A 25,692-nucleotide genomic window follows, 5' to 3' on the forward strand; every position below is an offset into this window, starting at 1 on the left:
TGTTTAGATCTAATTCAACGTGTTACTAATTTGTATATATTTCCCTCAACTTCAGCCATGCTTTCCTGTAGTGCTAATAAAACTCTTAGAGAAATATCGGATTTTCAGCCACACTTTACAGTTACTTGTCGGTGGTGCATAGGTCTTTTCACCACGCTTTTCGTACTTGATACCTGTCACTAAGGTTTTTCAGCCACACTTTCACCATGAGTTACTAAGTTCTGAGTGTTGCTCATGACTTCAGCAACGCTTTCCACCTTTGTCCTAATAAGAACTTTAAGAGATATTTTGTAAATGGGTCATATGTTTTTTTGCCTAATTAGAGTCTGGATCGTAGAAGATGCAGTTGATGCATTAGGGTCGAAAACTAACTTTGAACATCTAACTTGTTTACTTAAATGCCCTTGTGAAATTGGTAATGACATAATATTTATAAACCCGTTAAATGCTTAACAGCAACAAACTGACCCGACCCATATGAAACTTGACCCAGTATATTTTCTTTTAGGGCCGCCGATCTAAAGAATGGGTATCCAGGTTCTCCAACGACATTTGGTCGAAGATCTTGAGTGTTCTATACCTACTTCGCATTTTGATCACAAAAAAGTTCAAGTAGAGACCTTAAGCATCAAACTACCAAATTCATCAATAAACTACTCAAATTGGCGAATAGTTACTTTGTGATTGAGATTAAATTAGGGGATAAGAAATAAAGTAATGAGCTTAATTAGCATTTGCACAATCTTCCAACAGCAAAATCACTTGCATGAACTCCTACTGTGTTTTTATTTACCTTAATTAGCAATAAACTGATGCTAAAAATTAACATTGCATAAAATCATACAAACAAAATAGGGTTCATATCGAGGGGGAAAGGCACCTGATGATAATGATAGGAATGAATAAGCAGAATTTTAAAAATAATTCAAAAGCAAAGAAAATCTTTTTCTTTTACTCCCTCCGTTTCTAAATAATAGGCTATTTTTTATAAATAGATGTTCAAAAAAAATAGGCTAGTTTTCTAATCGGGAAAGTCAAATATTACTTTAGTTTTCTAGGATCACTTTTCTCTTGACTTCTTTTGATGACAAGTGTCATGTAGACAATTTCACTTTATTTCTTTTGCTGACAAATGTATCATTTCACTTCACTTCTTTTATTGATAAGTGTCATGAAGACCACTTAAGGATTAGTTCTCTTAATTTCTTAATTTTTCTCTGAAAACAAAATCATACTATTAATTAGGAACGGAGGGAATATCTATTTATAATCTTCACCTAGAGAACAATCAAACCTTCAACGGTAGTTGCAACAGTCGCAGTGGGCATGCATTTTAACTCTACAGGGGTATATTTTCTGAACCTTTTCCAAACAAGTTCCGACTCTGAGACAAAATAAATCAATAAAATGAAGATGGAAAAAGAAGAAAGATGCAAGTGTTTTACGATATCTAAACGGTCAACGCCATTCAACTAATGTTTAAGGTTTTCCAGAATTAAAAATGTCAACTAACACTTTTTTAACGGTCAACTGTGAATTTATGCCCCTAGCGCATCAAGTGCATATTCTACGATCCAGACCCTAATTACATAGTAAATTTACCACCCTTTTACAAAATATCTCGAACTTTAACGCTGGATTTCAGGCGCGCTTATATCAAAGGTCACTAAATCTAAGGGCTGCTGTATGGACTTCCAACCACAGTTTATTTATTGTTACTTACCTGTCTGCATTATATTGGTTTCTCAACCACGCTGTCGGTATGGTTTACTTACCTGTCGGTGTCGCTGAGGTCTTTCAGCCACACTTACAGGTGATGAGTGTTGTAGGTGTTTCAACCACACTTTCAGTGGTGTCATTTTGGACTTTCAGACACAGTTTAGTTAACCACGGATCTACATTTAAATATGTATTAGTTAGTAGATTTAGCCACACCTGTAGTGTTACCAGTTTCAGAGTTTTTTTAAAGGATTTTCATCAACCTTTATAGTTTGTGCTAATTTCTCGGAGTTATTTAGAATTTTCACAACCACACTTTCTTTATTAATTTCAAAGTCTTATTCAGGTCTTTCAGCCACATTTCCATATGCGATAGAAAAGTCATTAGCCACATTTTTCGATTACAAAATTCATTATAAGAAATGATAGTTAGAAAACATATGCAATACTCAAAGTTAAAACCGAAAGAAAGAGAACATTATCACCATCAAATATTATTATAAGCATAATAGTAAAGAAAAACACCTCCAATACTCAAAGTTACAACCTAAAAGAGGAGAATAGTATTACCATCGTGTGTTGTGGATACAATTGATTATTCTAACAACAATAGAATCAATAAACGTCCAATACGGAAACCACCATTTTTGTTTCTTTAGAAATAGAACAAAGAACAAACCCCAAAAACCAACTCCAAACCCCAAGGCAGAGATAGCATACAACAACAACTTGTCTTTTGCATCCTCTTGATCGACTTCATCAAATTCATTATTCCCATCACTAGTATTAGTATTGGAATTACTCTCACAAATTTTTTTGGTAGGATATCCACACAATAACTCATTCCCTGAAAAAGCAGAACCATCCAAACTAAGTGTATCAAAATGAGGTTCTCTAGGAATCCTTCCACTCAGGTTATTTGAAGATAAGTTTAGGACAGCAAGAGAATCGATTGTTGTCAGAGCTTGTGGGATATGCCCAGACAATTTATTAGAACTCAAATCCAGAGACTCTAGCCCTAACAAGTCTGCAATACTTTCTGGGACAGCACCCGAGAAATGATTATGGGACAGATTAAGCGACAAAAGCAATTTTAACAAGCCAATCTCTTTTGGAATGTCTCCGTCAAAATTATTGCTCGATAGGTCAATCATTGAACTGTAGTCGGTTAATTTCTTAATTTCTATCATTATCCCTTTGGTTGCGATGTCCAACCGAACATCACCATAACTCTCAGGCAATAAATAGTCGCTAGTATCTATCAATCCACTCAAGTTCCCTAAATTGTTAGGAATACGGCCTGAGAAGTTGTTTAGTGATAAATCTAATAGTTGGAGATTTTGCAAATGAATAATCTCTTCCGGTATTGACCCACTGAACTTGTTCGACCTTAAAGAAAAAAAACGAAGGCCTTGAAGTAAACCAAGAGCAGCTGGTATACTGTCTTCAAAGTTGTTATCTGCCAAGTTAAGAAATTCCAACCGGTAAAATTCACTGATGAGGTTAAGAGGAGTACCATCGAGATAGTTGTTGTTTAATTGCAGAAAACTCAAGTATTCGGCTAATTTAAGCTCCTCGGTAACTTTTCCTGAGAGATTGTTGTGGCCAAGTTTGAGAGTCTCCAGGCTTCCGTAGTACCCTATATTAGAAGGTATACTCCCAGAAAGCTTGTTGTTAGACAGATCAATAGAGCTAGTAGATGTGAATAAAGCCTGGTTCTGTTGGACATATAGTAAACGGAATTGAACCAGAAAGTTCATTACCACCTAAATGGACAGTGGTTGCCTGAGATAGTCTTTTTCCAAATTCTAATGAGATTTCCCCACTGAACTTGTTATTTGACAGATCAAACTCTTCTATACCTTGAGGTGGAAGAGACACTAGACCGTGAAGTTTGTTCTCCCCCACATTTATCTTACGAAGATATTTCAGTTTGAAGAGACGAGAAGGGATAGTTCCTGTTAAACTATTCTGAGACACATCCAATTCTTCAAGATTTGTCAAATTACAAACTTAAATAGGGAATAACTCTTTGAGATTACATGAACTCAACCGTAGAGAGCTTAGACTAACCAAAAAGAATAATGTAACTATATTACCCTCAATAAAGTTTCCAGTAGCTGTAAATTCCCTAAGATTTTGGAGCTTTGATATGCAGCTTGGGATTCTTGTTGTTAAATTATTAAATTCCAAATTAAGTACTTCGAGAGGAAAATTCTGACAGATTGATTTTGGCATGGACCCTTGAAAACTATTGAAAGACAAGTCCAGATAGCGAAGGATTTTCAAGTTGGAGATTGAAGGATGAATAAAACCTGTTATGGAATTGTAAGAGAGGTCTAGAATTTTAAGATAAGAAAGATTATACAGCGAAGAAGGTAAAGGTCCCTGAATATAACATGAAGAGGCATAAAGAATGACCAATAACGGCCCATTTGAAAATGAACTCGGGATTGATTTGTTTACTACAGTATTTGATATTTGAAAATAACGGTGCAGTTTGGGGCATCGATGTTTGAACATCCAAGTTAGATCAACATGAAGATCGCCGTTACCACTCACATCAAGCTCTTTGAGTTGAGGAAGATAAGGGGCTGAACCATGTAGCTGACAGTCAATTAACTCAAGAATAGAAAGTGAAGTTAAATTGGCCATCTGTACTGGGATTAGAGAAGTGAGTTGATAATTTCTGTTCATTTTAAATGATGATAAATGGGAAAGATTGTGAAATTCACGGATGGGGAAAATTGGGCTAGATATATTGCAATAAGAGAGATCGAGCTCCCTTAGATTAGAAAGATACGATTATGTGCACTAAAATTCTTTTGCGCAGATGTGGCCTCATATAGACCGATACCACTCAACCTTAACACCTTGAGATTCACTAAACCTCTGAGCCATTTTGTAGATGATGTTTGCAAGCAAGAAGTGAAGAAATAATCAGAAGTGCAAGATAAATCGAGATACTGTAGAGAGGATAGGTTGCTGAATTGTATCGGAATCGATGCTGCAAGGTTAGAGTTGGAGAGATCAAGATGAGTGAGTGATGTTAGTTCATAAAACTGACGCGGGATTTGCGATTCCTGAAAATTGTTGAAGGAAAGATCAAGATACTCCAAATGAGTAACTCTAGTAAGGGAAGCAGCAGGAAACTTACCGGTCAGTGCCGTGCTCGGTGGATCAGAGGCATCTGCAGTAGTATAATCAGATTGTTTGTTGTAATAATCTTCCAGGTCTGTGTTCCGTAGGTAGATGGAAACCACCCGAAATGAGTCATTGGAACATCTAATGCCATGCCAATTACAACATTTTTCATGTTGGCTGCCTTTTTGCCATGATGATAAACGATTTGAAGAGTCGCTCAAAGAAGATTTTAAGTTTAAGAGAGCTCTTCTATCCTCTTCATGGCAGCAAAGTGAGGCTAGAGGGAACTGAGTGATGATGATCAATAAAAAGAACAAAATATGAAGATGAATAATAAGGAGATGATGAAATTGGGTATGAGTATTGAATGAAACCATGGCTACTTAGATTTTCTGAATTTAAATTTTTGTTTGATGAATGAATACGCAGAATGGCTTAGATATGAACTACTATTTATAAGCTTCAAACGTTAGCAACGATCTTTGGTCATCAACTTGTTCGATTATTAAAAACAATTAATTTCGATAATTAGTAGGGGGGAAAGCCACTTTTGCTAGAGGAAAGGTCTAAGGACATTTGACTTCTAGTCATTATTGTGTGGATTTGACAATAAGCTTTCCCTTGTCAAAAAGAAATATTTTTGGAGTTTAGTATCATCTCGGACAGCGAGATTATGGAGGAAGATGATAACGACTGGCCAGAGATATATCTTGTTGGGAGAAAGAACTTAAAATTATGATGGAGAATGAGCATATTTAGTTTACTACTTCCATTGGGTCTTTTGCTGATTTAGAGTAGTCAGGATCCTGAAGGGCTACGTATCAACTACTATCAGAACTTGAAGCCCATATAATCACAATTGTGTATGGGTGATCATCTTCGTGATAGATGAACAAAATAGTCAATGAAGTATTGTAATTTGATGAACAACTCCCATACCGGAAAAATAAAGAAAAAACAAATTCATCGGATTAAGTTTGTGTGATCTTCATGATCGGTGAACAAAATAGTCAATGGAGTGTTGTAATTTCATCCGGTACTTGACATCCATATCAACACCACTAATGGGGAAATCTACACTCGCCACTAAATCGTTAAAAATATTAGGGTTAAATGGGATGTGGACGTGCGGTTAGTTTGGAAAGATTAAAGAGTGACCCGAAGTATTTTTAAATCGCTAAACTCCCAAAAGTATTTATTCTGATAGGGGAAAGTTACTTTAAATCCACCCAATAATGACCCGAAGTCATATATCCTAGACTAATGTCGGTTTTCCCTCTAATAAAAATGGTTTTTCCCTATTAATTATCTTAATTTTGGCTGAATGAATTTTTCATCCATTAACTAAACTAGATCATTATTAAGGTTGTGTTGGAAGTATATTCTCATATTCATTCAGTCTATCTCTAGTCTAGTCCTGGTCATGCAATTCGTTACTCTCTAACCCCAACTGCAGTGGTGCGAGTATAACCAAAGACCAAAGAGGGAAAAAAAGATCAAATTTTGGGTTTAGTATGGTGTGTGACGTTATGGTGGAAAGACTAAATTTAGTCAGACGTGCATTATACGTTCGCCTGGTGTGGGGCGTAGACTATACCAACGCCTGATTGAGACGTGCACTAAAAAAGAAAAAAAAAATGAAAGAAGTGGGGCGGAGGTATAAAGCCCGCCCCACTAAATTGATTTTGAAAACAAAGAATGGGGCGGGGGTATAATGCCCGCCCCATACAAAATAATTAAAAAAAAAATGGGGCGTAGACTTTACGTACGCCCCATGTGGAGCGTAAACTATACCAACGCCTGGTGTGGGGCGTAGACTATACCAACGCCTGATGTGGGACGTGCACTATATGTCCGCCTTGTGGTGGGGCGTGAAGTATATCAACGCTCGACTATATCTGGGTTTAGTCTTGGTCCCAGACCAAATATACTCTGGGTTTTAGTCGTTGATCAAAATTTGATCGATAGTACTTTCCACTACGTCTGTTCAAAAGACCAGATATTTGGGTTTACTTTCCCACCGTGGACGCTCTAAGGCCACGGAAACAAAAAAGGATGTAAATTTATTGACCAGAATAAAAAAATTGAGCTTGACCTGGATATATTCATATTCTGTGATTGAGAATATAATTTACTTGGCCGGCCTTAGAAATGTCAAGGATCTTGTATGATTGGATTAGCGTCCATTTCATATTAATTTGCGTGCCAGAAATCTTTGGTCCATTTATTACACCCAATTATTCTGATTATGACCGCATATCTTAAACTAAAGCAAAAGAATCAACAAATATCAGATCCTAAGATCACTAATTTTGTTTCTTTGGAAGCAAAACATAGAACAAACCCCAATCCACCCCCACATATAACAATAGTTTCTATTTCACTTCTGCATGATCATCTTCGTCAACTTTATTTGAAGGACTAGTATCATCGTAACAAATCTTGCCAGCAAAAACAGAATCATCCAAGTTTTACTATATCAAAATGAATTTGTCTTAGAATCTAGAATCGTTTCTGAACCAAAGGTTTGTTAGGGATAGAGGAAGTGATTTTACAGAATGTCTTTCCCAACTAGTTGGACAATACCTCAACAGTTGATGATGATGCACTGCATATATATTTCACCCATGATTTAGAATTACATTACAATGGAATTAATAAGGACAAACCTTCAATAGAAATGTAAGGCAATCTGTGAGACGGAGACCCACCAATGTAGACAACATCAGTTTGGCTACAATGGCTACAATATGGCTACAATTATTAGCAACAATCCTAACCAGCTGCAATGTGGATGGGTTTAGGTGTATTGGTCATATCAACATCCACTCCTAACCATGCAAAACATCTAAATCCTAGTACCCAATAACCCACACACCACACAAGATGATCAAAATCTACCTACTCTCAACATCTCGGTATTATCCCCTTGTTCGATCTTCAATCCTCTTCTTAACAATTTTTACTTTCCTTAAAGGATACAGTGAAGAACAAGAGGATAAAACAGAGATGTTGAGAGTAAAGATATTTGTTTTGTGTGGATTAGGATTATCTGGTACAAGGATTTAGAGTTTACTCTCGACTTTAGTAGTTGCCTTTTGAACCAAAGATAACTAAATACAGAAGAAATTGGATACTCCGCATAAAAATTCTAAATCTAAAGCTATTAGTTGAGAAGAGAAGGATTAGAGGATTAGCTGTATTCTAAAGAAACATTGTAGAGAGATAGAGGTATGTATTTATTGATGTTTCATCATGCATACATGTAAAAAGTGCTGACTAGCTACCAATGCATCTTCTTGAGAAGAAGGTAAGGCATTTTTTTTCGAATGACTGCTGAAAATAACCAGAGAACACCGTCTGAAAGCCAACTTGAATCTCGTGTTACTTTTTCAAAATCAGACTTATTTTGTTCACCATATTTTGAAGCAAACAGGTTATAAAATCAAGAGGACTTATTTATTTTCTTGCTGAAAGGTTTAATACATAGTGATAGTTTGTTAACAAAATCTACAAACTTCTTGAGCGTAATGTACTTGTTGTCTTGGATAGTAGCTATTGAATACAATGAGAATCCGACACAAGTTACCAGACAGATCAATGTGTTCGCTGATTATGTTCGCTATTATTTATCTTAACTAAAAATAAGATAATAGTGCTGAAATAAAATATTGAAGATAGCTACCAGAATATAAAATTAAGTAAAAATATAACAAAGTCAACATCATTTTTGGTTAAAAGCAATGTAATAAGAATATCGGATATTTTACATTGTGTTGTTACTGTTCATTTATCTAAACATGTAAAATGCTCTCCATGTACAGTCGGGTGTTAATACTGGTAAGATTCTAGTAATTTCAATCTCCTTAGAGCGTCCACAGTGGGAGAGTAAACCCAAATATTTGGTCTTTTGAACAGACGTAGTGGAACGTACTATCGATCAAATTTTGATCAACGACTAAAACCCAGAGTATATTTGGTCTGGGACCAAGACTAAATCCAGATATAGTCGAGCGTTGATATACTTCAGGCCCCACCACCAGGCGGACATATAGTGCACGTCCCACATCAGGCGTTGGTATAGTCTACGCCCCACACCAGGCGTTGGTATAGTTTACGCTTCGCATGGGGCGTACGTAAAGTCTACGCCCCATTTCTTTTTTTTAATTATTTTTTATGGGGCGGGCATTATACCCCCGCCCCATTCTTTGTTTCCAAAATCATTTTAGTGGGGCTGGCATTATACCTCCGCCCCACTTCTTTCATTTTTTTTTTTTTAGTGCACGTCCCAATCAGGCGTTGGTATAGTCTACGCCCCACACCAGGCGAACGTATAATGTACGTCTGACCAAATTTAGTCTTTCCACCGTAGCGTCACACACCATACTAAACCCAAAATTTGATCTTTTTTTTCCTCTTTGGTCTTTGGTTATACTCGCACCACTGCAGTTGCTCTTAGGCTTCATTTGTGAACCGTGAAAATAGCATAAATCTTTGTTTATTTGGTAGTTTTATTAAGATAGACTATGAAGTCAGTCCCCAATATTAATAAAAAGAATCAAACCCCATTCATTAATCTTTTTAAGTAAGGACTAGAACTCAACAAGGTAGTTTCTTCAATCAATGACTACTACCACCAAAACAGTTTTTTCCTTTCATAGTTACTTCCCATGTCACCATTATAAACAATGAGAAAATATGATGTTATGTTTAACGAAAAAGAAGATAATAATACGGATTGATCAATGAAATTTTCATCCATTTACTAGTTGAAGCAACGGAATTCAATGTTACTAATGAACTCCTCCTACTCTCTCCATCTTCTTTGAACATCAACCTAATCCTGCATTAGTTTTGACTGGAACTACCATTTTCATCTAGAAGCGGAATTTTGATTCCTACATCTCATCTAGTCAGTTAACATAAACCCTTGTATCAGTTGAGCTAATACTCCAAGACAAGACAACGGGTACTGGATGCTCAAGTGCAACCAGTGCAGAACTGGATCTTGCAATTCAAAACTTTTGGCCTATCAATGACAAAACACAATATGCAAGCAGACAAAAGATGTTAATCAACACTTGCATGTTATTTAATTAATGAAACTGAAATAATCGTATTCAGAGTTGTAGTGGTATTTTCTATATATCTCAATCAAAGAAGGAGAAATCCTCTAAAACTCAAACTTGTTTCCTCTTTTACTATAGATTTGGTGTTTCTCCATCTTTTTCTTTCTCCAGAGCGCATCAACCTAATCCTCAAAACATAATAGAGTTATAAGGCAAAACAAAACCGAAACTCAGCATTAATTTTGATTCCTACCTCTTCAATTAGGAAAATGAAAGATATTAGTGATCCACATTACCTAATGTTGCATATCTTTTTGTTTTTGTTAATATAATAGGATAAAAAGGGTCACCTGTTAGTAATTTCAAAAACCCCTTATCTATATAATTTTCATTATAGCTAAAATCCCTTATTTAGTTAGTGTTGTTAATTTAGGTTTATGAACTTTTTTTATATTTAATGAAAAGTTAAATCATATTAAGAGTTAGGTTTGGTGGAGAGATAAAATAGAGAGGTTTTGGAAAATTGGAGGCGGGGGAAACTCTATATGATAGAGAAACCATATTTTACAGATATTCCACGATGGAGATCCTACTATGGTTGATCTCTTAGCTTCAATGTCCATTTCAGGGCAATTTACGATTGGAATTAACTATAGAAGCCAACCGTAGGAGCCACTAAGGGTTAAAATTAACCACAAAAGCCAACCGGAGGGGCTATTTACGGTTAGTATCTGATGAGATTATAAACCAGTTACGGTTGGATTGTTATCTTACAAGGTGAACCGTAAATAAGTTATGGTTCATTTGTCGGTGGCTGGTATTCATCCATAACTTGCTAGATTGATAACATTTAAGTCAAAGCCAACCTAATCAAACTTATAAACTTAAATTATTCTCGCTCAAGATTTTTACGATTTGTATTGTTAAAATCGAAACCGACCGTAAATATTTTTACGATTACAAAATGAACCGTAACTGGATATTCCAAATAGTTTTTTAGGATTTACGGTTGGTAATTCTTCAATCGCCAACCGTAACACCTTCAGAAATCATAGTTACGGTTGGTTAATTAAGAATAATCAACCGTAAATCCATCTGCAACCCTAACGCAAATCATGTCACTTTATCTTTCCGACGGTCTAGGTTGAAATTGAAATTGGTGTTCTTCGACCATTAGAGAATGTTGAATGATTAGAGGTTTTGTTGATTATCGTCACTGCAATCATTTTATTTTTCTTTAGGATTTTTTTTTCCAGGTTGAAATATATTTGATGATGATTATCAAAGAAAAACTGATTTTGATTTCGATTTTTTTTTAATGATTAGGTTTGAATAAATAGGAGGGTACTTTAGTCCATTAAAGAAATAGAAGGGTTATCTAGACCTCTAACATGACACTAGGATACCCCTAACCAATTTGGTAGACAACTAGACATTATTATCATAATACAGTCACGCCAATGGACTCATCAGCACTTATAATAGGATTCTTCTTTTTCGGTAAGGCATATCTTTCTCATTTTATCGGTAAATTGAATAATATATTAAAAAGAAAGAGCAAACAAGGTTCATAAAGCATGAACCTCTTTATGTCCTTTTAGATGAGGAGTATATTGCACGAACCTTTTTTTCTTTTTTGATAACGCATAACTTCTCCTTTAGATGAGCAGTATATTGCATTTTGTCACCTATCAACAAGTCTTCATTAATTTCAGGGAAACGAAACTATGGTAATGTCCGTTCAATTATCATTCCGTTTTTATCTTCTTTGTTTCACATTTATAATTGTGGGAAAATCATCATCAGGTAGTGCCAGTGCAATTTTAGTACCAGCTGTATACATTTTTGGAGATTCTCTTCTAGACAGTGGAAATAACAACTTCCTAGAGAATCAAGCCTTAATCAAATTTTGCTCCCTACGGAATTGATTTCCCCACCGGACAACCAACCGGAAGAGCTACAAATGGTGCTACTGCAGGAGATTTCATAGGTACCCTCTAAATAGTTCGAAAAAAATATATATATATATATATATATAGTTCGCTAGAAATGCATTTATAATTAATACAGTAATATGTTGGTTATTGCTTTGTTTGATCATGCAGCACACTTACTTGGGTTACCTTATCCACCAGCGTATTTGAGTCTGTCAGAGGCAACGAAAAGAATTACAACCACTGGTATCAACTATGCCTCTGGTGCATCAGGGATTCTTCCCCAAACTGGAACCAGGGTAATATTTACATCCCAATCAAATTGTTGCATGCAAGAACTTATGTTTTCTTCTTGTTTGTAGCTAATTAATTTTTCTTCTTGTTTGAATGTAAACCGCAGGGAGACATCTTAACTCTAGATGAACAAATCAACTACTTCAAAAGCACAGTGACAAATGATTTGCCTAGGAGTTACAGCACCCCAAAAATCCTCTCGGATACCTTGGCAAGGTCTATCTTTGTTATTTCCACAGGTGGTAATGACTATCTCAACAACTATCTACAACCCCATCAGTTCTCCAACAGTAGCCAAACTTATACTCCTCGGAAATTTGCTAATCTCTTATTAGACACTTTCGAACAACAAGTGACGGTATGTATGCATTGCCATGCATTATTTTTCGCAAAGTGTTTACACCTGATTATATAGAAATGCGCATGCTTATATATGTCTTGCGCATTGTACTGAACTTTGCAGACTATATACAAATTAGGAGGGAGAAAATTCGTAGTATTTGGTATCGGTCCAATGGGATGTTTACCAATTGTGATATCGAGGGCTGATCCAAAGCCGAAAACTCTATGTGTAGAGGGTGTTAACAATACGGTTAATATTTATAACAATGGACTTCTGGCTATCTTAGAACGACTTGCTTCCCGATTACAAGGCTCTACTTTTGTGCAAGCCGATCTTTTTACACGAATTCATGCTAAGATTCAAGATCCTGTTAAATTTGGTAAGGGATACATCATTTCACCCCCAATGCATAACACATAAATTCCTGCTTTGATGACAGTTGAAATATATTTTTCATGCAGGATATGCGGATGGGAGAACACCGTGCTGCAAATTTGGTGCGTCGGGAATGTGTATACCTGGACAAAAACCATGCAGTGATAGATATAATCGTCTATTCTATGATGCAATTCATCCAGTTCAGCTAGTGAACTACCGATTCGCGAGAGACTGTTTCTTCCGCAACTCAACATTGTGCACCCCGATCAACATTCAACAATTAGCACTGTAGCAGTCATGATATGTCCACAATACTGTTATCCACAAACTCTTTGTAGATAGCCGTATTTTATAAGTGTGTGCACTTTATTTTATATTTAGGTCTTTTCCCATTCAATTGAAACTTTTGGTTGGACTGTTGTTTTTTTATCTAAAAAAAAATCATTCAGAATTTATTACATCAACAAATTAAAAAAAGTAAAAAAGAAATAATAAATCTATCTGTAATCCATTTGAAGTTTTTTTATTTTTTTGTACTCGATGTGCCTGAGTCTGCAGACATCCAATGGAACCCCAAATAAAAACTTATTAATGCATGATTTGAGGTTTCTTTGGAGTTGATCACAACAGAACGTTTGCACAGTAAATTAGATTGGAAAAAACTTTAACTATCGTCTTTAAAAATGTACATAACGTACCTCCTTATTCATTCAGATTATCTATTAAACCACACCCTCTGTTTCTTTTTATTTTTTTATTAGAAGAGAAGATTTATTGAATCAATAGAATGTACAGAGTTCTACATGAAGTAGAGAGGAAAAAGAAATAGAAAAAGAGAGCAGTAAGATTAAACAAATATGGCTTCCCAATTAGCCATTACAATTGAAGCAAAATTTATATGAAGTCTTCTTCCAGCTGCATTTGCCCAAGAGAGGATTAAAGATTTAACTTCCATCTCTAAGGCTGAGTCTGTTTTGAAAGTATGATTTTGCTCAAAAGTTCGTCTGTTCCTCTCCGTCCAGATTGTGAATAAAACTGCAGGTGGTATTAAGCTCCAAACAAAGTTCCCCGTATCTGAAACATTCCCATGATGCCACCCGATTGCTAACATAATAATACTTCTAGGAATAACCCAGGACCAGTAGCTACTAGGAATTGCTGCAGACCATAGCTTATGTGCTATTTTGCAGCAAAGAAAAATATGATCATGAGACTCCGTATCATCTCCACAAAGGACACACGAATTATGAATATCTATCCCTTTAGCTTGTAACATATCAATTGTATTCAGCTTCCCATGAAAAATATACCAAACCAGAAAATTAATCTTAGGTGGAACTGACTTCTTCCATACAAACTGATAAGGAAAATCTGCGATACCACGGTCATCAACCATTTTAGCATATAGAGTTTTGACGCTAAAGAAACCAGAGCTATCAAGGGCCCATCTTCTGGTATCTTGCAAGCCATCCAAAACCGGTGGTTCATCACCAATCCTAAGCATCAGGTCAGCGTAAAGATTTACCTCAGATTCTGTGAAGTTTCGTTTAAAGTTGAAATTTCAGTTTCTATCCGCGGAAATCACATCTGCAAGCTTATAGTTCTTGTTGCCAGAAATCTTAAAAAGAGAAGGGAAAGCAGTAGCCAGCGTTGTGTTGCCACACCAAACATATACCTGAAACTGCAGGTTTGATGTCTATTTGATTGTTGGAGCAGAGAGCACCGTCCAAGACTACCGATAGTTGATGCTCAAAGTGCAATTAGTCTTCTGATTTCATCACTTGTTTGCTTGAAAGATTTATTGAAGAAAAATGTTCAAATCAAGCTCGATCATTGAAGTGGAAGAGGGTTTACAGGTATGATGCCGCAAATGGAATTGATGTCCGCTGCGGTTCGGCATGTAGTTGTGATAATAGATATTCTGATACAGGCGAAAGCGCAGGTAGAAGTGATGAAATCAGTGATGCAATTGTTTTAATAAGATAAATCATTATGCTGCTTTAATTGTAAAATGGCAGTGATGAAATCAGTGATGCAATTGTTTTAATAAGATAAATCATTATGCTGCTTTAATTGTAATATCAGTGATGAAATCAGTGATGCAATTTTACATCTATGAGCTGAACCGATCCCTTGATGAACAGTTTGGCTAGCTGAAACTGTTTAGGTATGCGCCGAACATATATTTTCCACTTCCAACCCATTTTCTAGACACTAGTTCGGCTTGTATAAAATTTTGCTAGAAACCCGAACCTATTCCTGAGAGTTCTGGAATAAAATATGTTAATGGTTCGGCTTATATAATGAAAATCGTATGAGTCGAACCTTTTCGTTCATGAATGAAAAGGGTATATTCTGCACAACCAAAATAATGAAGGACATTTCATACAGTTTATTCTTTCCATTCATGAATGAAAAGGGTATTTCGTGTACTTCAACTAATAAACAGTTCGCAGGCTGAAAGTATTATTATTATGAGCCGAACCAACTAGTTCGGCTTGTTTAAAAATGTCATAATGAGCCGAACCTAATCCTGTGTAATCTGGAAGAAAAATTATGTGAGGTTCCGCTTATATTGAGAAAATCGTAAGCGCCGAACCTTTTGGAGTACATGGTTCGGCTATTTACATGTAGGTATGCGCCGAATCTGATCATTTATATTCCTGATAATTGTTGGGGTAAGAATTTTGAATTAGTTCGGCACATAATGTGAATACCGTAATAGCCGAACCTCGTAAATGTGCTAGGTTCGGCACATATTATGATTATCGAATACGCCGAACCCCTATGCATCTTTATCTGTGACTAGGTTCGGCTTGAAATTTCATGCCGAACTGTTCATATACACTTACATGAAGGTTTTGTGAAAAACAGTTAGGCTAAACACGCAACTCAATTTTGAGCCGAACCCAACAGCATAACCATCATTTAATCGATGAAAAACAGCAAATAGGAGATTGGGTTTGTAAAACTTACTTTCTTATCCTCATTTCCGGAGTTGGAGATGCAGTTGGTTCAATTTCTGGTTCAATTGGTGGTTGATTTTCAGTTTCTACACCTTCATTTTCAATTGGTTCTTCTTCTTCAATTGATGGATTATAAGACGATTTGGTTTGCCTAGTCCCTGCTTTTCTTTGTACGAGTCATTATGTAGTTGAATTTAATTGACGATCAAATTTTTGCGAATCGATAATTAATCACGGTGATGAAATTTTTTTTCGCAGGAGGGGAAGAGTTCGACTAGAGGAGAAAGAAGAAGAGATGTTAAGGGAAACTGATTTTGATGTTTTAGAAAACTGATTTTAGATTTTTGTATTAAGGACATATAGGTAATTGAACTACCCATAGGATACCTCTTATAAGATCACCGAAATTAGGACTAGTGCTTGGTATGCCTGGTAAGAAAATGGTATGCCTAAAAACAGCCTTTTATATATATTACTGTGTATCTCGTTCACACCTAAAAAAAAGAACTATTACGGGCCTAATGCTTAGGCGACTGACTACAATGTTCTGTAGAAGCCCAATAACAGCCCTTATATATGGAAAAAAAATTAATCTTTTTCCATTTTTTAATTTGTGTGAAAACACCTGAACCTTCAACTAAAATGGGACGGAGGAAATATATTTAGGGCCCTTTTTTTATTTTACCTAGAGCCCCTAAATAGTTTGGTAAGGCCCGGTTCTCCTGTATCAGACGAAAAGTGGCTGGTTGAATTTCACAAATATAAGCAGTCTCACTTTGGCAGTGCCCACCAAAGTTAGAAAGCCATCTCCAACCCTTCCAGTTGCAAGGACAGCTAATGCCTAGTTTCTGTTTCTTTCAGCTTCATGAATTCTCATTATATTTTACGATAGTATAAAATGTTTAACCACATAACTAATATCCTAAAGGAAGTACAAACAAGAATCATAAATTGTCAGAGTACAAGGTGCAATTAACAAGGGCAAGATGTATAATTCACATAAAATGATTTACCAAAAACTCAATGCGGATTAAAGATCAGAGAAGAATCAGTTCGCGCAATCAGATACCAAACTCTCATCCGGAGTTTGTGTCCCCGCACAAGATCTTGAGATGGATTCAAACAGCTTTTAAATATCAGGTGCACATCTCGTGAAGGACCAAGACCAGAAGTTATATCCAGGCTCTCAAAAAAATATCTTGGTCTATAGTTGCTGGATACGGTGCACGCCAACAGATTGAATCATTATATACCGGGTCCAGCCAGTGCTACCACGCCCTAAGAAAGCAGCACTCTTTTACTTCAATTCTGTTAAGAATGATGGTCCTTGTTGCAATACTCATCAATATCACCCTTCAACTATTTCGCTTTAAAGGAAGCAGCAACAACGTCATAGAAAATTATGCGGATTCACTTACTTCAGCTAACAAATAAATCTTCAAGTTTGGGGTGGAAGCCGGACGGATCAGTCAGCTTCATGTTGCGAGTAAATGCACTGAGAATAACATGCCACATCTGGATGCAGCTTCATGTTGCGAGTAAATGTACTGAGAATAACATGCCGCATCTGACTCAGTCACATTGAGTCAAATAATATCAGTTAGATCCAGACGAGTTAGATCCAGACGATTCAGATGAGTCAGTAAAAAACAAACAACATCTAATATGTACAACTCACATAAAGTAATGCAAGTAATAACCGGCATCGTATTCATAGTTTTATCAGTGCCGGTGCACCGTATTCCCAAATTTAAACATTTGTAGGCATAGCTTCAGACTTATAAAACAATGCCGGCTTTGGTTACAAGGTGTACAAGAAACGAGTACTCCCACCAACAATGCCGGCATTGATCATTTTTTATCGAGCACGCCGCCACCTATTGCCGGCTTACTGAATCGGTCAACTAACAATGCCGACATCAGGTTCTTAACTTGGCCAAGAGGTGGCGTTGGAGGAAACGAGCAAAGTGTAGATAAAAGACAAGATTTTTTACTAAGTTTTTTGTACTCAAACCTAATCACATTATTCTTCAGTATCCCTCTTATTTTCCAAGTACAAACTAGACACCATTAAATGGTCAAGCCCAAAGCTCAGGAGGTAATGTTGGAAAAAAATTAACAAAAAATTAATTTTTAAAGTTTTTAAGAAAATTAATAATTTATTGTTTATTTTGTGAATGAAACTTTTGATCCCACATCAAGGAGTTCCTTTTTTTTAAGTTGCATCGTTACATTGTATAAATAAATTCTCTACATTTGTAATTAAAATGGGAAAGAGGTTTCTCTATATTTAGAGAGAGATCCCTAAGGGAAAATATTTTATACTGTTTCTTTTAGCGTTCGCGATTTTCCTTAAGGATTTTTTCGGAGTTGTCAAGCTCAAGTTGAGCATCTACTACATATGCTAGTAGTAGGTGTAGTAGGGTATTTTATCCTGGAGATATCCATCCTTTGAGGGCTATAGCATCACTCTTGAGTGTAGCCGGACGCTAATATCTTAAGGACAGCGTGTTGAACACGTGACTCACTATGTTTTTCCAAAGTTTTGCCTTGTTGCTGTTGTGGAGATCTAGGGAGCTCGTCTGTTTCGTCAAATCGATCACTTCCATTATAAAGGAGCTAAGTATCAATAACTTTTTCTTATTTGATTTTTTCATGTTTTTGATTATTGCACCCCACAATCTTTAGACATTAGAGTTTGTAACAATCATGGATGTTAATTGTGGAGTGAAAAAAAAATGAAATTTTGGTCAGCTGTAGAGTTTAGAATTTATCTCTTAACCTAGAAGGAATTTCTGTGAACCCTTTTTACATAACGTAGAAGACATTCCCATAATTAAGCAAAAAAAAAAAATAAGAATTTTTGGAGTTGTAAAATAATTTATTTTATATTTTACAAAACAGAGAAACGTTCCTGAAAAATTCTGACGAGCAGAAATTTTTTGTTGACTACATTAGCTTTTATAGGGTAACCATGATTTTTTTGAAATGGTGATTCGAACGAAGTTTGTATATTTAGATGTTATCTTCAAAAATATTATTATTATTTTTCGATTCAGAACTAAGGTTTGTGAGATGTGATGTTTTAGGTGATTGGGAAATTACCGTCTCCCTAGTCAGAGTATAAACGAAGATTGTGACATGGAAAGGGACATGGCTAACAGGCGTTTGTGGATGAACACACTGTTTCCAAAGATTACAAAGGTGGGAACATCAAAGGCAACTCTAAGCGTAGTCTTCTTAAGAAAGATATGTTTCGTAAACCTGAATCTAGCATTATTTTAATTAAGGGTGATTTTTATGTGTGTAAAATCCTAGTCATACGGCAGTAAATTGTAGGCAACATAAAAACCTTAATTAGTAGATAGTTAATGATAATTTAGTTGAAAAAAACTAGTACGAGTTCAGTGGCATGATGTCGGAAGTTATTTTAATAACCAATGCGAGAGATTGGTGGGTGAACTCTGGAGCCACCAAGCATATTTGTTGAAACAAAGACACATCACATCCTATCAGAGGATAAGGGATGTCGAGAAACTTTATATGAGTAACTCATCTGCGACAGAGGTTGCATATAAGGGAAAGGTCGAGCATAAGCTCATATCTGTAAATATGCTCACATTGAATGAAGTTTTCATGTTCCGGGAATATACAAGAATCTTGTATCTTGTTCTGTTGTAGATGGTAAAAGATTGAAGATCTTAATTGAATCCGGAAAACTTGTTGTAACTAAGGCAGTGTTTTTTAAGGAAAGGGTTAAAGACTTAGTAATTGTATAAGCTTAAATGGAAATCTGATGAAGTGAACATAGTTGATTGTTGTGCTTTCTTTGTGTGATTTAATGTTTTGCATGGTAGACTTGAACATTAATTATAAGTCAATGCATAAACTGGCTAGCATAGACTGCGTATCCAAATTTATTTTGGATTTTGAACACAAAAGTGAAATCTCTGCCGAATCAAAATATGCTATATAACCTTTTAGCAAACTTTTTTTGATTACTTCTAAGCCCTTCGAATTAATTCAGTTAGACCTAGTTGACATGAAATCAACCCAAACTAAGGTGGTAAAAGGTGGTGCATAATTTTCTTAGATGATTGTACGAGGTACTATCATGTATACTTGCTTAGGGGTAAGGATGATGCCTTGGAAGCCTTAAGAGTATATATAAACTCGAAATCTAAAGCAAAGTATATGTTAACACTAAAAGGGTTAGGTCTGAACATGATGTTGAGTACAAAATTCCTATAGGAGATTGCACCTCCTTTTTCATCATAGTCTAATGGTATTGTTGAACGTAAGAACAAAACCATTAGGGAGATGATTTATGCCATGCTGATTAAAGGATTAACCGCCAACTTGTGTGTGTGTGTGTGTGTGTGTGTGGGGGGGGGGGGGGGGGGGGGGGGGGGGGGGTCGTCCTCTTTTGTTATATCCTGAATAGAGTAACCTTTAAAGGAACATATAAAACTCCATATTATTATGGAAAGATGGACAACCTTCTTATGCATACGTCAAAGTGTGGTGGTGTTTAAATAAGATATCATGAGTACCCTACTGCATATAATTTTTTGGTTGTAAGTTTTGCTTTCTATGACATTGGTGTGAATACTTTTTTGGAGTCTAGGGATGTTGAGTTCTTTGAACATGTTTATTTTGAAACCTGTCTCTCCTTAAGTATGTATATTTAATCCCATAGATGTCTTTTCAATTAGTCAGAATTTACCTTCAAAGGAAGATGAGGTAGAGTTGATCCTAGGAGAAGCAAAAGGAATAGAACTGAGACTTCTTATAGATCTGACTTCATAATATGCCTAGCTTAGTCTGATCTCCAGACTTGTAAAGAAGCCATAACATTTACTGAAACCCCATTATGGGAAGAAGCTTCATTTAGTGAAATGAACTCAGTCCGTCAGAACCATACTTGGGAGCTTGCTAGTTTACCTCCTGGGAGTAAGACCATAAGATGTAAATGAGTCTTTAAGAGAAAACATAAGATAGGTGGAACTATGGAAAAAATATAAGGTTAGGTTGGTAGATAAAGGCTATAAACTAAAAGAAGGTGTAGATTTCCTCGATTATTATTCACCTGTGACGAGAATTACTTCCATTGAGATGTTAATTGCTATTGTTGTCATAAAAAACTTAGAGATACATCAAATGGTTGTTAAGACAACTTTTCTAAAACCGTGAATTGAATAAAGAAATCTACATAGACCAACCTGAGGAATTTGTAGCGAAAGGTTGTGAAGACAAAGTTTGTAAGTTGAACTAATCCTTGTATGGTTTCAAATAAGCATGTAAATAGTGACATGGAAAATTTAATCATGTGATAATGAGTAGTGGATCTAAGTTAATGAATCTGAGAAGTATATTTACAAGATAATTGTTAAGGATGCATGTGTGACTGTATGCTTGTATGTTGATGATATACTTATACTTGATACAAACATAAATGTGATTAATTCCACTAAAAACATGCTCCGAATGAGAATGTTGACTTGAAAGACTTAGGCCCTGTTGATGTAATCTTAGGGATGAAGATTAGAAGATAATCTAACATTTATAGTCTTAGTCATTCTCATTATGTTGAATTTGTGCTTAAGAGATTCAATCAGTCTGATTGTAAGACTGTTTGTACTCCATATGATTCTTCTTGTAGATTCAAGAAAAATAAGGGTCATGGAGTATCTTAACTTGAATACTCAAGAGTTATAGGATGTATAATGAATTTAATGAACTGTAAGAGTCCAGAAATTTCCTATATTGAGAGTAAGTTAATTAGATATAATTATAGCCCAGAGCAAGAGAATTCAGATGCACTGAGTAAAGTATTATGGTACCTAAAATACTCTATGACCTTTTGTTTGATTTATGAAAGGTATCTAACTGTCCTTGAGGGACTTTTGATGCGAACTGGATAGTTGACTCAAAGGAGTTCAAGTCTACGAGTGAATATGTTTACACTCTAGCAGGAGGGTTTGTTTTTGGATGATTTCCAAACAGACATATATTGCTCATTCATTATGGAATCCGAGAGTATTGCGTTAGATAAAGTATAAGAGGGGGCCAAGTGCCTAAGTTGCTTTTTAGAAGACATTCCTCTCTAGCATAGGCCTGTGCCAACTATATCTATACATTCTGTTACCCAAGCTATATTAGCTAAAGCTAAAAATAACTAACTCAATCGGCGTTACTTTCATTGATCGAATAAAGTCCAAGGTGAATATCACACAACGTTTGGCAAAACGTTTATCAAAATAGATAATTATAAATGCATCGAGGGGGATGGGGCTTAAGCTCATAAATTAAACTTGCCATGAAGGATACTCATCCTTACTGACTGGAGATCCCAAGATCAAGGTTTCGAATGAGACAACATGTGGTGGGTAAAGGTAGACACTATCAGAGAATTTATTCTTTGTCCATTCCCTATGGTGTAGACGTGATAGTGTGACTTCATGTGAAGGATGATTTTTAAGAAGTCTTAATGAGTTATATAGTTTCAATTTATGATTGAAGTGGGGTGTAGCAGTGACACTCTTTATGCAAACTTACCTATCTGAATGAGGAAGTGGGGCCGCTTCCTATGAGAATATGAGCTTTGATTCTCTAGAGAAATCTGAGAAACAGGATATGTCCAGGGCCAAATTGGACAAAACGACACGATCTTGGAAGAAACCTTGGAGATATCATATGTGGTTGTTATCGCAAATTACATCAAATGCTAGCAGTTCAAGACATCGCGTTCAATGTCTCTAGCAAGTAGTTCAGGTAATATCTCACTAAGCAAAGGTTCAAGGCCTCATGGACACCTCTGCCTAAATTGATATTTCCTGCGTCTTTATGTGATTTTTGTTTTGATGGTTTTAGTATTACTGGAACTTAGGACCTAAGGGTCACTAAGTGTTCACTAGTTCATGCTTTTTCACTTTAGTGAAAGAAACCTTTAGTTTCACTGTGAGAAACTAAAGATAAAAGCTCTATATACTAGTATGATTTATGCAATCCATAGTATGACCCTGGGGTTAACACACTTTTGTGTGAGAGAGAGGACGTAGAAATTTCTAGTATGATTTGAACACACAAACGGTCCGTATATCTGTCCAGTCAGGCAGGGTCGTGAGGTTGGATGGTTGATTTACCAAGATCTATCCGTGCTTTTTCATGTTTTATTGAGATTTTCATTCATGTGGGGGATTTTTGGAAAACAATTAATAAAAAATTGATTTTTAAAGTTTTTAAGAAAAATAATAACTTATTGTTTTCTTTTGTGAATGAAACTTTTTAGTCCCACATCGGGGAGTTCCTCTTTTTAAGTTGCATCATCCATTATATAAACAAAAAATTTCTACTTTTGTAATTAAAATCTACGGGAAAGGGGTTTCTCTATATTTTAGAGAGACCCCCAAGAAAAAATATTTTATATTGTGTTTCCTTAGTGTTCGCGATTTTCCTTAAGGGTTTTTCGGAGTTGCCAAGTTCAAGTTGAGCATCTACTACATATGCTAGTAGTAGGTGTAGTAGGGTTTTTTATCCTGGAGATATTCATCTTGTGAGGACTATAACATCACTCTTGAGTGTAGAAGGGCGCTAATTTCTTATAGACAGCGTGTTGAACACGTAACTCACTTTGTTTTTCTAAAATTTTGCCTTGTTGTTGTTGCGGAAATCTAGGGAACTCGTCCGTTTCGTCAAATCGATCACTTCCATTATAAAGGACCTAAGTATCAATAACTTTTGCTTATTTGATTTTTCCATGTTTTTGATTATTGCATCTAACAGGTAACCCTTCAACCTCTTTTGTAACCCTGCTTGTTCATCATTTTCCCTTCTATTATACGTTGTTTATTTCTTAATTGTGAAAGCTTACTTTATTTCTCCGGATACTTGGCTTCATCGCCATTGTGGTCGTCATCTTCTTCTTCATTTAAATCTACTTGGAACTCTTCTGATTCCACTCCATATAAATGTGTAAGAGTTGCACGTAACCATAACCACTAAACCACAAAAATTCTCCCTTAGTTTAGCTGGTTCTGGTATCTCTGGTGAGCTAGGTCCTGAAATTGGGCAGTTGGCATACATTGAAGAAGAGATTTATTGGTAGGAAAATTTCTGGGACTATAAGCACTGCCGGCATTGACAACCAAATGTTGAGCATGCCGACAACAATGTCAGCACTGTTTTTCTGAAAACCTCACAACGCCAGCAATGTCGGAACTGTTTTTCTGAAAACCTCACAACGCCAGCGATGTAGAAATTTACTCCAGAAACTTCAAATTTTAAAACATAGAATCCTGCATAATAGTTTATAATATAAACAATGCCGGCACCAAAAATCGGAATGGCCTTCAACTAGAAATCAGTATCCGCACCGGAAATCGGCATGGCATTCATCAAAAAAACAATGCCGACAAACTGATACCAAACATAGAGAGATTAAGGTTTTGATGTGGTGGTTGTTGGCGCAATGCGGAAATGTGATGGGTTTATGGAAATGATTTTGAAAGAGAGGTTGGTTAATTGGAAAGTGAGGCTTTGATTAATATGAAAATGAAAATGTTACAAGAGGTTTGTGTAGCAACTTTGGCTTCCACTAGTTGTTTACAAAGAGGCACTTTGGCTCTTACTCTAACTCTAGCTCTCACTCTACTACTTGGTTACTCACTTGAGTTTTGATGATCAAAATGAAACCATGGAGTGCCTATTTATAGGCCTAGTGAAGAAAACTCTAGAAATGAAAATTCTAGAGACTATGATCTACTATGCCTTAAGAGAATTCTAGAGAAAGAATTCTCTAGATTACATGTGACTAAAAAGAAGACTCTAGAGGCCCAAAAACTCTAGAATGTATTGGGCTTTACCTAGTCTAGGGAACTTCAAGATTATTCTAGAATAATGATCACAAATTAATTTTTATTTTTAACACTCCCTCTTAATTTGTGATGTTGAGCTTTTCTCTGAAATGATTGAACTTATCCACCGTGACTGCTTTCGTGAAAATGTCTGCATTTTGTTCTTGTGTTGGACAGAATTGGAGCTCGATTTCCTTGTCTTCTACAAGCTCTCTGATGAAGTGGTGTCGTAGCTCTATGTGCTTCGTCCTTCCGTGGAAGACTGGATTTTTTGTCATTGCAATTGTAGACCTATTGTCACAGTAGATAGTCGTCGGCTGCATTTGCCTTTGTTGTAGGTTGGTCATTATTCTTCTTAGCCACACTGCTTCACATGCTGCACTTGTTGATGCTATGTACTCTGCTTCGGCTGACGATAATGCCACCGTGCTTTGCTTTTTATAACTCCAAGAGATAACTTTTGTTCCCATACAGAAAACATAGCCTGATGTGCTCTTTCGGTCTTCAATAGAACCTGCCCAATCGCTATCTGTGAAGCCAATTAAATCATTATCTTTTTCTTTTGTATACTTGATGCCAAAATCCTTCGTTCCCTTGATATACCGAAGAATTCTCTTTGCGGCTGCATAGTGTAACTTGCTTGGCTCGCTCATAAACCGAGAAACAATACTGGTTGCATTGACGATGTCTGGCCTTGTATTTGTTAAGTAGATCAGTGAGCCGACTAGACTTCTGAATAAGGTTGGATCAACTTTTGTCGCTCCATCATTTTTTACCAATTTCTCATTGGTACCCATTGGAGTTGCAATTGGTTTGCAATCCATCATGTTGAACCTTTTCAGTAAGTCTTCCGCATATTTTTCTTGAGAAATGAATATTTCTTCTGGAGATTGTTTTACTTGAATCCCAAGAAAATATCGCATAAGTCCTAAGTCTGTCATCTCATATTCTTTCATCATCTCCTTCTTAAATTTTTCTGTCATCTCTTGT

General features: G+C 36.0%; 2 protein-coding genes across 2 annotated transcripts; one reads left to right on the forward strand and one right to left on the reverse strand.

Moving 5' to 3' along the window:
• Nucleotides 1–2,285: 2,285 nt before the first annotated feature.
• Nucleotides 2,286–4,374, reverse strand: LOC113337093 (LRR receptor-like serine/threonine-protein kinase FLS2). The gene is made up of 3 exons (XM_026582780.1): nucleotides 3,819–4,374; nucleotides 3,505–3,707; nucleotides 2,286–3,437 (listed from the first exon to the last, which is right to left on the reverse strand). Exons 1-3 carry the CDS (start codon nucleotides 4,372–4,374, stop codon nucleotides 2,286–2,288), a joined length of 1,911 nt encoding a protein of 636 aa, XP_026438565.1.
• Nucleotides 4,375–12,006: 7,632 nt separating this feature from the next.
• Nucleotides 12,007–13,173, forward strand: LOC113337094 (GDSL esterase/lipase 7-like). Its single transcript, XM_026582781.1, has 4 exons — nucleotides 12,007–12,165; nucleotides 12,267–12,518; nucleotides 12,624–12,882; nucleotides 12,965–13,173. Exons 1-4 carry the CDS (start codon nucleotides 12,007–12,009, stop codon nucleotides 13,171–13,173), a joined length of 879 nt encoding a protein of 292 aa, XP_026438566.1.
• The last annotated feature ends 12,519 nt before the right edge of the window (nucleotides 13,174–25,692 follow it).

The sequence above is a fragment of the Papaver somniferum genome, unplaced genomic scaffold (assembly GCF_003573695.1).
Source record: "Papaver somniferum cultivar HN1 unplaced genomic scaffold, ASM357369v1 unplaced-scaffold_158, whole genome shotgun sequence".
NCBI classification, from domain to species: Eukaryota; Viridiplantae; Streptophyta; class Magnoliopsida; order Ranunculales; family Papaveraceae; genus Papaver; species Papaver somniferum.

Excerpts from the sequence above, each read along its gene's own strand:
- LOC113337093 (XM_026582780.1), bottom strand. The coding sequence starts at position 4,374 with ATGGCCAATTTAACTTCACTTTCTATTCTTGAGTTAATTGACTGTCAG. Across the intron at positions 3,708-3,818 it reads TACTGGAAACTTTATTGAGG|AATTGGATGTGTCTCAGAAT; the intron begins GTAATATAGTTA and ends CAAATCTTGAAG. Across the intron at positions 3,438-3,504 it reads TTGGAAAAAGACTATCTCAG|AACCAGGCTTTATTCACATC; the intron begins GCAACCACTGTC and ends TATGTCCAACAG.
- LOC113337094 (XM_026582781.1), top strand. The coding sequence starts at position 12,007 with ATGTTGGTTATTGCTTTGTTTGATCATGCAGCACACTTACTTGGGTTA. Across the intron at positions 12,519-12,623 it reads CTTTCGAACAACAAGTGACG|ACTATATACAAATTAGGAGG; the intron begins GTATGTATGCAT and ends TGAACTTTGCAG. Across the intron at positions 12,883-12,964 it reads TCAAGATCCTGTTAAATTTG|GATATGCGGATGGGAGAACA; the intron begins GTAAGGGATACA and ends TTTTTCATGCAG.